The sequence below is a fragment of the Phascolarctos cinereus genome, unplaced genomic scaffold, assembly GCF_003287225.1.
Source record: "Phascolarctos cinereus isolate Bilbo 61053 unplaced genomic scaffold, phaCin_HiC Scaffold_1;HRSCAF=81, whole genome shotgun sequence".
In the NCBI taxonomy this organism is placed as follows: domain Eukaryota; kingdom Metazoa; phylum Chordata; class Mammalia; order Diprotodontia; family Phascolarctidae; genus Phascolarctos; species Phascolarctos cinereus.
This window is the reverse complement of record NW_027555514.1, coordinates 178,637,367-178,653,964: the sequence shown is the minus strand read 5'-3', so window position 1 is coordinate 178,653,964 and position 16,598 is coordinate 178,637,367. Positions and strand designations below refer to the sequence as shown.

At 35.5% G+C, this 16,598-nt stretch overlaps 1 protein-coding gene across 1 annotated transcript in view; it reads right to left on the bottom strand.

Moving 5' to 3' along the window:
• Positions 1-529: 529 nt before the first annotated feature.
• The window catches only part of PLCZ1 (phospholipase C zeta 1), a 100,914-nt gene continuing 84,845 nt past the window's right edge, over positions 530-16,598 (bottom strand). The window contains 2 exon segments of the mRNA XM_020994333.2: positions 530-651; positions 5,277-5,426. Of these exon segments, the coding sequence (XP_020849992.1) occupies positions 566-651; positions 5,277-5,426 (236 nt within the window). The 3' untranslated portion in view covers positions 530-565.

Below are 16,598 nucleotides of genomic sequence, written 5' to 3'. Positions count from 1 at the left end.
AGACCTTCATAAAATGTCTGTGTAATTCAAATTAAATAATCAAATCTTTTTTATATTTATGTCTGAGAAGGTGGCTAATTAATTTTGAGGAAATAGGGCACAAAGAATCTGACAATTTAATTTCAACAACTAAATATACTATGTAAAAGTCAGACATTTTTAGATTCCTCACTCCATTTATACTGCTAAATATTTTACAACCATTTCATTTCCTTTTTCTTTTCTTTCTTTTTTTAGTCCAGATTTATTATTTCACTAATGATGGGAGCTCTGGTGAGGAAACTCCCTCTATCAATGCAGTTAGGCAATTATTCTGAAATTCTCAACTTAGAGAAGTTACATGGGGAGCCAAGAAGCTAAGTAACTTGCCTAGTGTCACATAGACAACCTGTGTCAGAGAGGAAGCTTGAACTCATCTCTTCTTGATCCTCAGGACAGCTTAGTGGCTGCTACTTCATAGTTGATCAAAATATGGAGAAATTACTTACATGTCAATAAAAAGAATAAGGACATCATCTTTTTTTTTGCTTTATTGAGCTGCATAGCATGTACAATACTGTAAATTCTATTTATGGTACCACACATAAACAAATAGTGATGCAGGGTCAAGATTGTCACCTGTTTTGGAAAATAGAGGAATAGTGCGATAACCTGTAATGAAATCATAATTGGTTAGAAAAATGAAAGTAAGTAAATTAAAGGTTGCTATAGTACTACTACAGAAAAAGAATGATTTTTTGGCTAGGCAAATAAAGAATAACACAAAACATGTTTTAAATCTGCCAAAATAAAATGATCAGCTTCTATTCTTATATAGTCCTCTGTTTAGCATAGTTTTGATATCTATTAATGATAGAGAACCAGTACAATTAGAGTTGAATGTTTGAGTGGAGTGATGTGGCCTAATTATTGAAGAAGGATATCAAAAATGGTTGATAGTGAGATTTTTCTTTGAAGCAGCTGTAAGATGCTATATAGTCTCTGGGATCTACTCCTGGAGAAAGGGGACTGATTTGACCACTACCTCCCTTCTTCCATTAAAGCCACTGGACCTTTATCAACCACAGTCAAGTGAGCCTAAAATCAGTAAGTGGCATCATAAGTAGAGGCTCCATCAATTTAATACAAGGACCTTTTTGTTGATGTATTGATTGACTTCTGTTAGTTCCTACCTACACAACTACCCCAGACTTGCGGCCAACAATACTTCCAATCTGTGTTCCAACCTCTTATTCTCTTACTCTTTGTGATCTCAAACCACTGTCTGACCAGACATAAACTCTTCTTTACCAAAGATCTGTCCCTTCCTCTTATAATTCTTTCACTTCCTGGTGCTATTTGAAACTGATCTGTCCTCTGAGGAAAACACTCCCCTTATCCACCCTCTCCAATCCTGGTCGTTTCTTCCCTAATCTCCCCACCCCAAAAAAGCAGGACAAGGAAGAGGAAAATAACATGCTCTTTTCTCTCCACTGCCATGTCTAGATCCTCTGTCACTGTTATTTGACAACCTCTCTTTGCTTAAAGTTCATCCTATCTTGATCCTTGTAGCTGCCATTTATTTGGACATATCTTCCTCAATGACTTCACCACCTGATTTATGATCTTCATCTCCAAACCATACTCTAACAACATCTTTAATAGCTTCAATAGTCATACTGATGACCCTTCTAATTGGCTTCTTCTTTCCTTAATATCCTAAACTCCCATGATCACCATCTTCATACTATATTGGCCATTCAAGAACCATACGTTATACATAACCATCAGTCCAAAATCCTTACCTTCAAGATCTCAAACTGAAATTCCTTTCTGATCTCAGTTTCCTGTTCAGAAGAGTCTCCCTTGGACTCACTTTTCCTAAACCTTCACTTTACCTTCATTGAGAATTCCTGTCCCTCAATCTCTCTTTTTTCTTAGTTTGTCATTTTTTTTCTGGTCACATTTCCTTCCATTTACTCTAAGGTCAACCACTTCAGCATGCTCTTCTCCAGTTTGTGTTTACCTTACTCCCTGACTTTCTTCTATTCCTGTTCTGTCCCAAACCTACTTCTGAGATGTCAAAAACTGTTGGAAGAATTAAAAAAAAAAAACAGTGCACTGATGCTTTATGCTATCTACCCTTAACCGGGTCCCTTTTCCTACAATACAATCATTTTATTTATCTCTTACTGATTTCCAAAAGGTGGGATTTTATAAGAGATTATGCTTGGACATGGAATAGTAAGACTTGAGGTTAAATCTTATTTCTTAAACTTATTGAACTATATGACTTCTCTGATTCTCAAGCAACTCACAAGAAAATAAGTTATAGACAAGTTGTGATCTACATTATGGATAGAGTTTTGCACTCTGCATTGGTAGAAAGAATGTTAACTATGTTCTGTTTGCATGAAGGACAGATCTGGTGAGAGTTTGGGAGAAGAGAATTCTTTTTGTTTCCAGCTTTTATTTTTTTCAGCCAAAGACAAGGTTTATTAGAATATCCATTATATTGGGCAGACTCTTAAGGAGTCTGAACATTAGTAAATTATTGGCTAGATTTTAAGAATCTAAGCTGTGGCTGGATTGTAAGAATTCCGACAGTGGCTGGATTATAAGAATCTAAGCAGTGGCTAGATTTTAGGAATCTGAGCCTGTTTCCAGCTTTTAGAGAGGACACAAATTATTCCAGCTCTCTTCAGAGAGGTCCCTGGAGGAAAAAAAAGATTTTAGGAAGAAGCCAACATGTAGAGAAGCCAGTACCTTGAGCATGTCCTTATATTCAACTTATATCACCAGAGACTTCAGGGAACTTCTGTTTGAGTGAAATTAGGGACTATCTCTCTTTTGGTTGAAATAAGATATCTCATTCCCAGTGAGAAGTTCAATTGCTCTTTATATTGTCTGGCAAATTCTAATCTGTATAACTTCTTTAATCACTGTTTACTATCACTTTGGAAAAATAGGTTTGTGGTGATTTTTGCATAACTAAAATTTGGTAGGAAGGAAGTCAAACCTGTGGATACAACCTTGGAAACACTTTTCTATTAAAACTTAACCACTAGGAAAGTGGCTTGAACCTAGAAATTATTTCTCCTGGACTAGCAAGATTCCATCCTGATATTCCCTCTCTGATGAAAGCAGAGAGGCTAGCTTCATGCCCCCATTCTTTTGCTCCCTTCCTGATAAGAATCAGTCTCCTTTGAAGAAGGATGGGTGATATTCCATAGGTATCAATTCCTGTTTCCCTTTGCATCACGTTTTGGTAACCCTTGTGGACATACACATAATGTACATGTTAAGCATTCACACCTTACACTGACATAAACCACCAGTCCTTTATGTGTTGAAGTATATTACCTACAAATCCTCCCGCCAAAGCTCTTCAAACTCTCTCTTTTCTTAAGCCCCCAAATGCACCCTGTCCTCCTTTCCTAACTGATTCAGTTTTTTACCTCTCTAATGAATCTTTCACACCAAACTCAAAGTGATCTTTTTGATTCTTAGGTCTAATCAAGTCACACCCTTGCTCAAATGCTTCCAATATCTCCTGCTTATCTTCAGTAGTGGTATCAGTCTCAAAGAGAAATGGATCTTTATGGGGCAGCATATTGATTAAGGAAATCACAAGTTGTCATTATTTATGTTATATACTATCTGTAATTATTTTTCTTAAACATTCCCCAATTACTTTTTAACCTGATTTTCTTTAAATTCAGACTTTTCTAGGCAGCTGGTAACCCTTAGACCTTAAATTTGACACCTGTGGTCTACAGGATGCTAACTCTTGCATTATGGCATAAAGTTCTTTCCTGTATGACCTAGCCTACTAGACTTGCTAGTCATTTCCTGGATTCATACTACTTTTTCCTACTTCTGTTTTATATCCCTTTAACTCCCAACATATCTGACTGTTGAAATATTTTCTTTCCTTTAAGACTCAACTCAGAAGCCTTTCCTGATAAGTCTCACTAAAGAAAATCTCTCCTTCTGAATTTTTCATGTCTGTTTGACTTTTCCTAGGAACTTTACCCCCCATTTTAACTTGTATTACAATTATCTGTAAACACATCCACCCACCCCCACCTATATTGCATGTTCCTTAAAGAGAGGCAATATTTCACTTTTTGTCTTTGTAACCCCAATACCAAGAAAAGTACCTGCCAAATCATAAACACTTAAATGTTTATTGAATTGAATTTAACACTAAGATTTATCAAGAATTTGCTCAGATAAAGGTAAGAAGAGTAGGCTGTCCAATAATGGGAGCTGTGAATTAGACCATGAGTTCCTTGAGGAGACAGGTTGTGTTTTTTGCCTTTCTTTGCATCTCCAGTGCTTAGCACAGTGCCTGGCATGTAGTAATCACTTAAAAATATGTGTTAACTGATTGCTAAGGACTGAGATTAAACTACAAGAATATTTTCAATTTGTGAAACTGATGCCTTTTCCATTTGTTACTATCCCCATGCCTCACTATTGTTTTTCCTATAGTGCTTTTTTGTTATCAAGATATAATACTAGAAAAGTCCAACCATTTAAAAATGTTAATACATCTGTCATTTCTGGTCTACTCTGCAATAACCCCAAGTCAAGTCCACAACGCTTATCACACAAACAATTTTAACATGCTTCTATATCATATCCCTCCCTCTAGCCTTTCCTATATCCAATTTATCCTGCTTTCAGATGACAAATTACACTTCCTAAGGAATCTGACCGTGTCACTCTCTAGTGAAATATATCGAAGAAGCTCCCTCTTGGATAAAATCTATACCCAGCCTGACATTTAAGGCCCTCAATAATTTGGCCTCAACTTACATTTCCAGCCTTTATAGTATTTTTTTTCACATTACTCCCTTTCATGTCACACTGAACTTCTAGATTATTTCTGTTCTTTCCTACCTCAATGATTTCATGCAAGCTGTCCTCCACGCCTGCAGTGGATTTCCTCCATATTGCCACCTCTTAAAACCCTGATCTGCCTTCAAGATTCAGTTTATGGTTTTTTTTTCTTCCATTAAGTCTTCCCTAATCTAAAATTGAAAATGTTGCTCCTCATACTAATTGGAGAATTTTGGCTAAACCAATCTTTACCCACATGACATTCCTCCTGGTATCATGCTTATTTTTGCATATGTTATCTTCTCTATTAGCCTTAAAGCTTTACAATGGTATGGACCAAGTTGTCTTTGATTGTTATATCAATAGTGCTTAGCATATTATTGAATTACACATTGGCAGTACTTAATATATGTTTGTTGAAACTGAAATATTAGTTTTAGAAGAATTACCTTTATCCATGCATAGCAGTGGTAATGTGTATTGTCCGAGAAATTCATTTGAACCTATTGTAGACTGATTTTCAGCAACAAAGCGTATTAGGGCCATTTCTGGGGCATGGATGGTAAATGTGAAAGTTTCATTCCACTGAGGAGTAAAAGCTGAAATATAAAATAACAGATTGTAGTCAAAGAAATAATGTTTGGATAAAATAAAAGGTTAATTTATGTTTATAGCTTTTCCTCCATACCCTTACAAGACTAATATTGCCAAGAAAATTTGTTACATCTCATTTATGATCCTATTTAATCATCTTTTTTTTCAAATTTAGGATGACTGATAACATCTGTTTCTACTATTATTTTTAAATATTCTCAACATTCTCTCCAAAAATGAATATTTTCATATACAAAAACAGAAAAAGATAATTAAATGTGAAATGAAAAAATTTCTATTATAAACAGATTACTTTAAAAAATTAGAATGTGAGAAATTCAAAATGTTCTTTCAAAGATGCCTTGCTTGTCTGTATTTCTTTCTGAACTTCTGTCTGTTCTCCTCTGTGCATTATTTTTAAAATGTTTCAATGAGCAGCTTTTCTTTCTTTTCTTTTTTGGGGCAATACTGTTGTGGTTTCCCCCATGTTTTCCCCAAAATATAATTCTTATGACCAACAAATAATCAAACCAAATAAATTCACACATTTGCTGTGTCCAAAAATGTATGTCTCATTCAGTATCTTGAGGCCATTATTATTCTATGCCACAAGAAGTGGGTAATCTGTTTCATTCATCGCTGATCCTTTTGAGTCATAATCAGTAATTTGATTAATCAGAGGACTCCTATTTGTTTTCCTTTATAATATTTGTTACCACCTAAATAGTTCTACCTGGTTCTTTGGTTTATGAGCCTAGATATGGAATAGCTGGATCAAAGAGTGTTTGCAGTTTGGTGATTTGGGGGGAAGAGTTCCAAATTGTTTTCCAGAATGACTACACCAAAGCACACCAGTAGGTCTGTTTTCCTGGATTCCCTCCAACAATTTTCATTTTCCTTTTTTATCTTTACCTATCTGATAGCTGTCAAAATTCTTTAAAATTTCATTTCAGTCAATTAATAAATACTAAGTGCCTATTATGTAATAGGCACTTATTATGTAATAAGTGCTGGGGATACAAATATAGAGGGAAAAAAGACAGTTCTTGACCACAAGGAACTTACAATTTAAAGAGGGAAGGTAACATACAAAAGGAAACTAAAAAGGAAGAAAGAGAGTGGGAAAGAAGGTACCTGCTTGAGAGTAAAATGAAGTCTAGTGCAAAGGTGTGTAGCTAATGGGAAATGAAGAAAGGGCTAGCTTGGAAGTCCTCTTTAAATAGAGGTTTTGAGAGTACTTCTTTGCTCTTCTCCCCAGCCCTCCAATCAGAGGGGCAGAAGATACTGATAAAGTATGAGTACCAGGGATAATTAATCTCCCAGAATAATTTCTCTAATTATTAGTAATCACAAGTATTTTTTTCACATGAGCTTTGCAAACTTGGATGTCTTTAGACAATTGCCTGTTCATATAATTTAACTTTATTTTAAAATGTCTGTCATTTTTTAAAATAAATTTTTATGTCTTTTTTTGCATAATCGTAGCTGGACTTAATATCCTTCCTCCTCCTTTGCCAAATAGCCATTCCATATAGCAAAAAATAATTTTCAAAGTCACAAAAGAAGAAAAATCAGCATAACTGATCAACAAATTGAAAAAAGTCATAAAACATATTCAATGTACAACAACTGTAGACCTCCAGCCTCCATGAAAGGGTGGGTTGAAGGTATTTTCATATGTCTTCATTCAAGTCATGCATGATTTTAATAATTTTATTAATCATTTGATTTTTTGTAGACACTTTTTTTTCCCATTTATATTACTGTAGTCATTGTACATATAGTTTTCTTGGCTCTGTTTACTTCACTATTAATCAGTTCGTGTAGATCTTTCCATGCTTCTCTGTATTCATCACATCCATAATTTCTTGCAGCACAGTAATATTTTGTTACATTTAGGTACCACAATTTGTTTAGCCATTCCCAAAGCAATGAATATCTACTTTGCTTCCTGCTCTTTGCTATCACAAAAAAATGATGCTAGAAATATTTCGATGGAGAGAACCAAACAAACTCAATGTTGTATCATTGCCATCATTTTGTACAGCTGCCAGAGTTAAGTCTCATTTTCCAGCAGGTCATGTAATTTCAAGGAAGTCATTTATTATTGTACTACTAGCAGTTTTGCAGGATGCAGGTGGATGCAACCAATCAGAGTCCCCAAACTCTGGAAAGTCACTAAATCTAAAAATAGTAATATTAAAAATAGTAACTTTACTATAGAAGCAATTGTAAATCTCTTTTTAGGGACCTTCTGCCTACTGAGGGGGTCCTGGACCCATTGCATGCCTTGTTAATAAATTGCATAGCTCAGACTTTGTTTCCTGATTTATTATAAATTCACTCACAACGGGTGTTTATGGGAACTTTCTCCTTATAATGGTTTCCTTGGGGTATTAGCCCAGTAATGAAGTCTCTGGTTCAAAGAGAATAAACATTTTAGTCATTTTATTTGCATAATTCCAAAATTATTTCCAATATGGCTGTACCATTTATCAGCTCCATCAACAATGTATTTGTGTACTAATTACCCCACAACCCCTCCAACATTGACTATTGTTATTTTTGTTGTCTTTTCTATAGAAATTTTCAGGGAATGAGGTGACACCTCAGAGTTATTTTATTTACATTTCTGTTATTAATGGTGATTTGGAGCGTTCTTTCATGCAACTGTGAGTACTCTTCAATATTTCTGTTGAGAACTGTTTATATCCTTAATCACTCATTTATTGGGAATGGCTATTAGTTATATATGTGCATATCTATTTGTTGATTTTATATGTATGTGTATATATATATATGTATGTATGTGTGTGTACAGTTCTTTTTTGTCATTGACAGAATCATCCCCAGATATTTTATGCATTTTGAAGTTATTTGGGATGAGATTTCCCTTTCTATTTTTGTTTCTTAGATTTTGTTAATATTATATAGAAATGATACTGATTTTGAGCATTTATTTTGCAACCTACAACTCTCCTGAAGCTGTCAATTGTCCTATTAGTACCTTTGCTGATTCCCTAGGATTTTCTAAGCAAACTATGTTATCATCAACAAATAAAGATAGTTTTATCTTCTGTTTGTCTATGTGTATGCCTTTAATTTCTTTCTCTTATCTTATTGTTGTTGCTAAAATTTATAGAACCATATCAAATAATAGTAAGGAGAATAAGCATCTTTTCTTTACTCTCATATTTATTAGAAAAGGTTCTGGTATATCCCTACTGGATATGATGTTTGATTTTGATTTCAAATAAATGATTTTTGTATTAAAATTTCTCTATGCTTACACTTTATAATGTTTTTAGTGCTTTACAATGATTAACTCATTGTATCCTCACAACAACTCTGGGAATCCCCATTTTATAGATAAAGAAACTGAAGCAAATGGGTTAAGTGAATCACCCAAGATCACACAGCTGGTCAGAGGCAGGATTTGAATTTGAGATCTTCCTGAGTGACTTCTGGGAGTGGTGCCAAGATGATAAAGTAGAGGAAGAACTACAGCCAAGCTTTCTCAACATTCCCATCTAAACAGCCTTAATATAATGCCTTCAAATTGAATCCTGGAGCAAGAGAGCCAACAAAAGGTCAGAGTGAGGCATTCTTCCACCCCAAGACAACTTAAGAGGTCTGAAAGATAGGTCTGTGACACTGGGGAAAGGACTAGGACAGAACCCATGTGGATGTAACATCAGTGAAAAGACTTTATGGTAGTGACAGAGGTTTGGGAACTCTCATTCCAGAGATGGTAAGAGCATCAGGCAACTAGTCAGAAAAATATTACAGGGGAAACATGTGCTAGCATTGGGTGCAGGATAGGATGCTGTTTAGCAACTCAATTGCCCATAGTCACTCCCAGATCACAGTTCAAAAGTGGAGAGGAGCATTTTTAGTTATGAAGGGAGCAAGGGACTTAAGGAACAGTATTCCTTGCCGTTCAAGGAGGGAGAGGCCCTGAGGAGCATTGTCAATTATAATCCCAGGGGAGCAGGGACCCTGAGGAGTAATATCGCTTGCCATCTCAAGGAAACAGGTATTCTTCTTCAGTAAGGACTAAAGCACAGACCAGGAAAGCAATAATGACACCTCTCCACAGATCACACCACCTAAAGAGCACAGAAAACTTCCATACACCTAGAACTAGTTCTAGAAACAACAGTGCAAAAAAAAGTATGAAGCCTGGGACACTACTCACTCCAAACCCCCACTCAAGTAACAGAGCTCAACTTTAACACAAAGTTCCAAGTGAAGAAATAGGCTGATAAAATAAGCAAACAAAAAAAAATGACCCTAAAAAGCTACTATGGTGATAGAAGAGATCAAAATATTAACTTAAAAGACAATGATGTCAAAAGAACTGCAGACAAAGACTCAAAAGAAAAAAAAATGAATCGAACAGATTCCTAGAAAAGGTTTAAAAATTATTTTACTAATCACATAAGAGTGGTAGAGGAAAAATTGGGAAAATAAATGAGAGAGATATAGGAAAAACTATGAAAAGGTAATTGGTTGTTGTCCTTTGTTCTTGAAGAGGACCAAAATGACATCGTTACATTGGAGTCAAGGTACCATCTGCCCAACTCTGCATGATCAGAGCTTGGAAGGCTCTACTACAGGTTGGGCACAAGTGGTCTATACGAACTTTCGGAGTGGAGATATATTTGCACATCTCATATTTCTTTTGAGCTACTGCAATTCTGCTTTGCTCATGGAGCATAATACCTTCTTTGATGTGGACATTTCATGCTGGGTGGTCCTTTGCCAGTGTCTCCCATGTCACACAATCAATTCCAAAGTTCTTCAGAGAGGCCTGAGAGTGTCTTGTATCATTTTTTTCTGACTACCATGTGAGCATCTGCCTTATGTGAGTTCTTTGTAAAATAGTCTTTTAGGCAAATGTACATTTGGCATTCAAACAATGTAGCCAGCCCATAGGAGTTGCGCTTTCTTCAGTAGAGCTTGTATACTTGGCAGTTTAGCTTAAGCAAGGACCTCAGTGTCTGGTACCTTGTCCTGACAAGTGATCTTCATAATTTTCCTAAGATAATTTCAGTAGAAGCAATTTAGCTTCCTGGCATGGTGCTGATACACTGTCCAGATTTCACAGTCATACAGCAATGAGGTCAGCACAATGGCTTTGTAGCCCTTCAATCTGGTGGGCAGTCTAACATCTCTTCTCTCCCACACTTTCCTTCAGAGCCTTCAGAGCATCAACCTCATTATCTATGTGTACATTCATGAAAAAATGTTCTAAAGTAAGTAAATTTATCCACAATACTCAAAATAGCTTCACTTTCTATAACTGATGGTTCTATGGATGGATGGTGTGGTGCCGGCTGGTGGAGAACCTGTGTTTTCTTGATCTTCATTATTAGGCCAAAATTAGCATAAGTGACAGACAATCAATCTATACTTTGTTGCATCTCAGCCTCAGAGGCTGCGTTGAGTGCACAATTAACAGCTTGGTAAAAGAGGCACAAAAAAGAAATACTAAATAAAATAACACCTTAAAAAATAGAATTGGCCAAATGGAAAAAGAGGCACAAAAGTTCATGGTAGAAAGTAATTGCTTTAAATTTAAAATTGGGCAAATGGAAGGTAATGACTCTATGAGACATGAAGAAACAATAAAACTAAGTCAAAAGAGAAAAAATGGAAGATCATGTGAATTATCTCATTGGAAAAACAGCTGAACTGGTAAATAGATTAGGGAGATAAAGATTGATATCATAAATAAATTGAGAGAGCTTGGAAAATCTCACTTGTCAGATCTATGCATAAGGAAAGAGGTTATGAACAAGAGATAAAGAGGATTATCAGAAGAAACGTTGATAATTTTGATTACATGTAATTAAAATAAAAAGGGTTTTCACAAATAAAACAAGTACAGTCAGAGTTAGAAGGAAAGCAGGAAATTGGGGAGGGGAATTTATAACACTTTTCTCGGTAAAGGCCTCATTTCTCAGATATATAGAGAATGGAGACAAATTTCTAAAAATAAGAGCTATTCCCCAATTAATAAATGGTCAAAGGACATGAACCAACAATTTTCTTTTTCTTTTTATTACTAAAACTTAAATATATAATAAGAAAAGAAAAAGACACATTATAAATGTCTTAAATACAAAATAAGAAAAGGAAAAAAAGCATGTCATGTGCACAGCAGAACATGAGAGGATTTAAAGTATATAGCATTGTTTCCATTTCAAGAAAGCCCATATAATAAATACTATGCATTGTGTTGAGAGCTGTCCATCTTTTCTTTGCTTCCTTGTAGTTTCTTTTGTTCTCTACTATGTACTTTTTACTTTGTTCTTTTTTCCCCCTTCCTCCCTTCCAATTAAGTACAGATATATTTATATATAAATATATACATACACATCTACATATCTACACACACATACATATATACATACATGCATATATAGACATATATTTTCCTTAACAAATTCTACTTCAGATCTTTGTGTTTATATTTGTGCTTATCTCTTATTTCCTGTCCCTCCTAACTCCTCTACTTTACTTCTACCTCTACCTTCCCCTCCTATTACTTAACCTACACCCCTAGAACAATCCCTCCCTTTTCTCCCTTTCCCATAAATGTAAACACCCTTCTATACCCCACTTTGACTATTCCCTCCTCGCCTCTAGAGCTCCCTCCCTTATCCTTCCAAGGATTCCTCCCTTATCCTCTCATTTCCATTAATCTAAATACACTTCTATACCCTGTCTTTAATATATTCCCTCACCCTCAATTCTAGAGATCCCTCCTTCACCCTCTACCCTTTCCCTATCTGCTTAGAGTTTTATTTCTTTCTGAATTTAGAAGACTTTCATACTCTTCTAGATACATATGTATTGTTCCCTCTTGAACCCATTCCCAATGAAAGTAGGTTTCCAGAATTAAAAGCCCTCCTCCTCCATCTAATTCCTCTATGTTGGTTCTTCTTCTCACATCTCATTTGTATAACTACTCTTTTCGGCCAGAAGTCCAGCTCTTTTACTCTTCAATATATAGTGTTCCAAGACCTGCAGTCATTTAGTGTCACTGCTGCTAGGTCTTGTGTGATTCTCCTTGTGGCACCACCATGTGTAAATCGTTTTTTTCTTGTTGCTCATAATATTTTATCCTTGAGCTGGGGTTTCAGAATTTGACTATGACATTCCAGTGGCTTTTTGCTGATCAGTAGATTTTTTTTTTATTTCTACTTTTCTCTCTTGTTCTGATGCTTCAGGACAATTTTCTTTAATTATTTCTTATGTTATTATGTCCAGAGTCTTTTTTTTTATCATAGCTTTCAGGCAGTCTGATTACTCTTATGTTTTCTCTTCTTGACCTTTTCTCCAGATCAATTGTTTTTCTTATAAGATGTTTCACATTCTCTTCTATTTTTTCATTCTTTATATATTTTTTTTATTTCTTGATTTCATAACTTTGCTGGCTTCCCCTTGCCCAATTCTGATTTTCAAGGAGTCATTTTCTTCCTTAAGATTCTGGATCTCATTTTCTAATTGGTTAACTTTCTTTTCTTAATCTTCTTGTTTTTCTTTCTTTCTATTTTTTTTAGCTTTTCCTCAATCTCTCATTTGATTTTAAAAGTAATTTTAAGTTCTTCTGTGACTTCTTTTTTGATCAGGTGACCATCTGACATTACTCGTTGGGGTAGAAGAAGATTCTGTTGCTTCAGCATCCTCCTCTGAAGATGAACCCTGGTCTTCTCTATTCCCATAGTAAGTTCCATGGTTGGATTTTTTCTCCTTTGCCTCTGCATTTTTTTTTAATTGTAATAATTTAGTTTTTGTAATCACCTCTAATCCTGGCGTGGAGGATTGTGCCTCTGCCCTCAGATCCTCATTCAGTTCTCCTCTCCATACTGGAACCTAAATGGAGACCTCCAGCTTCCTGTAAATGCCCACAGCCAGTGACATCTCCACCCCACTGCCTCTATACTCACCTGGCACATACTAGTTCCTTCTCACCCCTGGCCACATCTCTGCAGCACAGCTGGGTCTGACACTACTTGTTAGCAAAGGTTCCGTTGACCCTCTCCAGCACAGGTAAACATTGCTGCATCTGGGGCAGAGGCAGCCTCCCAACTTAGCTAACCCAAAGGCTTGCCACTTCTTGTTGTTGTTGTTGTTGTTGTTGTTTAATTTTATCAATTTCTTTTGATTTATCAACAATCACTTCCATATGCTTTTGAGTTGAAAATTTTTCTCCCCCTTCCTCCCACCACCCTCCCCAAGATGGCACACAATCTGATATAGGCTATACGTTTACATTCCTATTAAACACATTTTCACATTAGTGAAGTTGTAAGTAAAAATTAAAACCAATAGGAAGAACCATCAGAAAGAGGAAACAAAACTCAACAGAAGAGAAAAAAAATGATAGTGATACAACTTCCATAGTTCTTTCTTTTGATGTGGATAGCATTTTCCATCAGAGGCCTCTGGAGATGTCTTAGATCCTTGTAATGATGAGAAGGGTTAAGTTTATCAATATTAGTCATCGCACAATGTGACTGTTATTGTGTACGAAGTTCTCTTGGCTCTGCTCACTTCACTCAGCATCAGACCATACAAGTCTTTCCAGGTTTTTGTGAAGTCAGCCTGTTCATCATTTCTTATAGCACAATAGTATTCCATTACATTCATATACCACAACTTGCTCAGCCATTCCCCGATTGATGGGCATCCTCTCAATTTTCAATTCTTCGCCATGACAAAAAGAGCTGCTATGAATATTATTGTACATTTGGGTCTTTTTCCCATTTGTATGATCTCTTTGGGATATAGCCCTAGAAGTGCTATTGCTGGGTCAAAGGGTATGCACATTTTTATAGCCCGTTGGACATAGTTCCAAACTGCTCTCCAAAATGGTTGGATCATTTCACAACTCCACCAACAATGTTTAGTGTTCCAATTTTCCCACATCTTCTCCAACATTTATCATTTTCCTGTTTTGTCATGTTGGCCAATCTCATAGGTGTGATGTGGTACCTCAGAGTTGTTTCAATTTGCATTTTTCTAATCAATACTGATTTAGAGCATTTTTTCATATGACTGTGGATGGCTTTAATTTCTTCATCTGAGAACTGTCTGTTCATATGCTTTGACCATTTATCAATTGGGCAATGGCTTGTGTTCTTATAAATTTATCTTAATTCTCTATATATTTTAGAAATGAGGCCCTTATCAGAGAGACTGGTGGTAAAAATTCTTTCCCAATTTTCTACCTTCCTTCTAATCTTAGTTGCATTGGCTTTGTTTGTGCAAAAACTTTTCAATTTAATGTAATCAAAATTATCCATTTTGCTTTTCATAATGTTCTCTATCTCCTGTTTGGTCATGAATTCTTCTGTTCTCCATAGATCTGATAGGTAAACTATTCCTTGTTCTCCCAGTTTACTTATGTATCAGCCTTTATATCTAAGTCATGAACCCATTTTGACTTTATTTTGGTATATGGTGTGAGATTTGGGTCTATGCCTAGTTTCTGCCATACTCTTTTCCAGTTTTCCCAGCAGTTTTTTTCAAAGAGTGGGTTCTTATCCCAGAAGCTGGGGTCTTTGGGTTTATCAAATAATAGATTACTATAGTCATTGACTACTGTGTCTTGCATATTTAACCTATTCCACTGATCCCACTCTATTTCTTAGCCAGTACCAAGCAGTTTTGATGATTGCTGCTTTATAACAATTTAAGATCTGGAATTGCTAGGCCACCTTCCCCTGCATTTCTTTTCATTAGTTCCTTTGATATTCTGGACCTTTTGTTTTTCCAAATGAATCTTGTTATTATTTTTTCTAACTCTATAAAATAATTTTTGGTAGTTTGATTGGTATGGCACTGAATAAGTAAATTAGCTTAGGTAGGATTGTCATTTTTATTATATTAGCTCGGCCTACCCATGAGCAACTGATGTTTTTCCAATTATTTAGATCTGATTTTATTTGTGTGAAAAGTGTTTTGTAATTGTGTTCATAGAGTTCCTGGGTTTGTTTTGGAGGTAGACTCCTAAATATTTTATAATGTCTACAGTAAGTTTAAATGGAATTTCTCTTTCTATCTCTTGCTGTTGGGCTTTGTTGGTAATATATAGAAATGCTGATGATTTATGTGGGTTTATTTTATAGCCTGCAACTTTGCTAAAGTTGTTTATTATTTCAAGTAGTTTTTTACTTGATTCTCTAGGATTCTCTAAGTATATCATCATGTCATCTGCAAACAGTGATAGCTTTGTTTCTTCTTTGCCTATTCTAATACCTTCAATTTCTTTTTCTTCTCTTATTGCTAAAGCTAAGGTTTCCAGTACAATATTGAATAACAGTGGTGATAATGGACATCCTTGTTTCACTCCCGATCTTACTGGAAATGCTTTTTGCCACTTGTTGTTTAAGCAGATCTAGGACCTTAGCCTGTAGGTGTTTACTTTTCACAGGAACCAAATCACATCCTGAGATTTTTCTTCAGATCTCTGATTGTCCCAGGAGGATACCTGTTCTACCACTGCTTTGATTTGTTTTTAGCACTCTCCATTTTCTCTGAATCACCATTTCATCTCTTTTGTGAAGGAAAATCTTTAGAGCTTGGAATTTTCTGACCTACTCCTCCATCTTCCCAGAATCCTCCCACAAGCAGTTTTCAAAAGGAGAAATCAAAGCTATCAGTAATCACATAAAAAAAATGCTCTAAATCACTATTTATTAGAGAAATGAAAATTAAAACAACTCTGAGGTACAACCTCATGCCTATCAGATTGGCTAACATGACAGAAAGTGAAAAGGACAAATGCTGGAGGGGATGTGGAAAAATAGGGGCATGAATACACTTGATGGAATTGTGAACTGATCCAACCATTCTGGAAAACAATTTGGAAATATGACTAAAGGGCTATAAAACTGTAGCAAAACCTAGCAATGCCACTAAGTCTGTATCACAAAGAGATAAAAATAATTAAAAAAGCACCTATTTGTACAAAAAATATTTATTGTTTATTTAGTTGTTCAGTTGTGTAAGATTCTTTGTGACCTCCGAGACTATAACACACCAGGACCTTCTGTCCTTAACTATTTCATAAGTCTGTCCAACCTCACATTCATTACTTCCATGACACTATCTATCCATCTTATCCTCTGCCATCCCCTTTTCCTTTTGCCTTCAATCTTTCC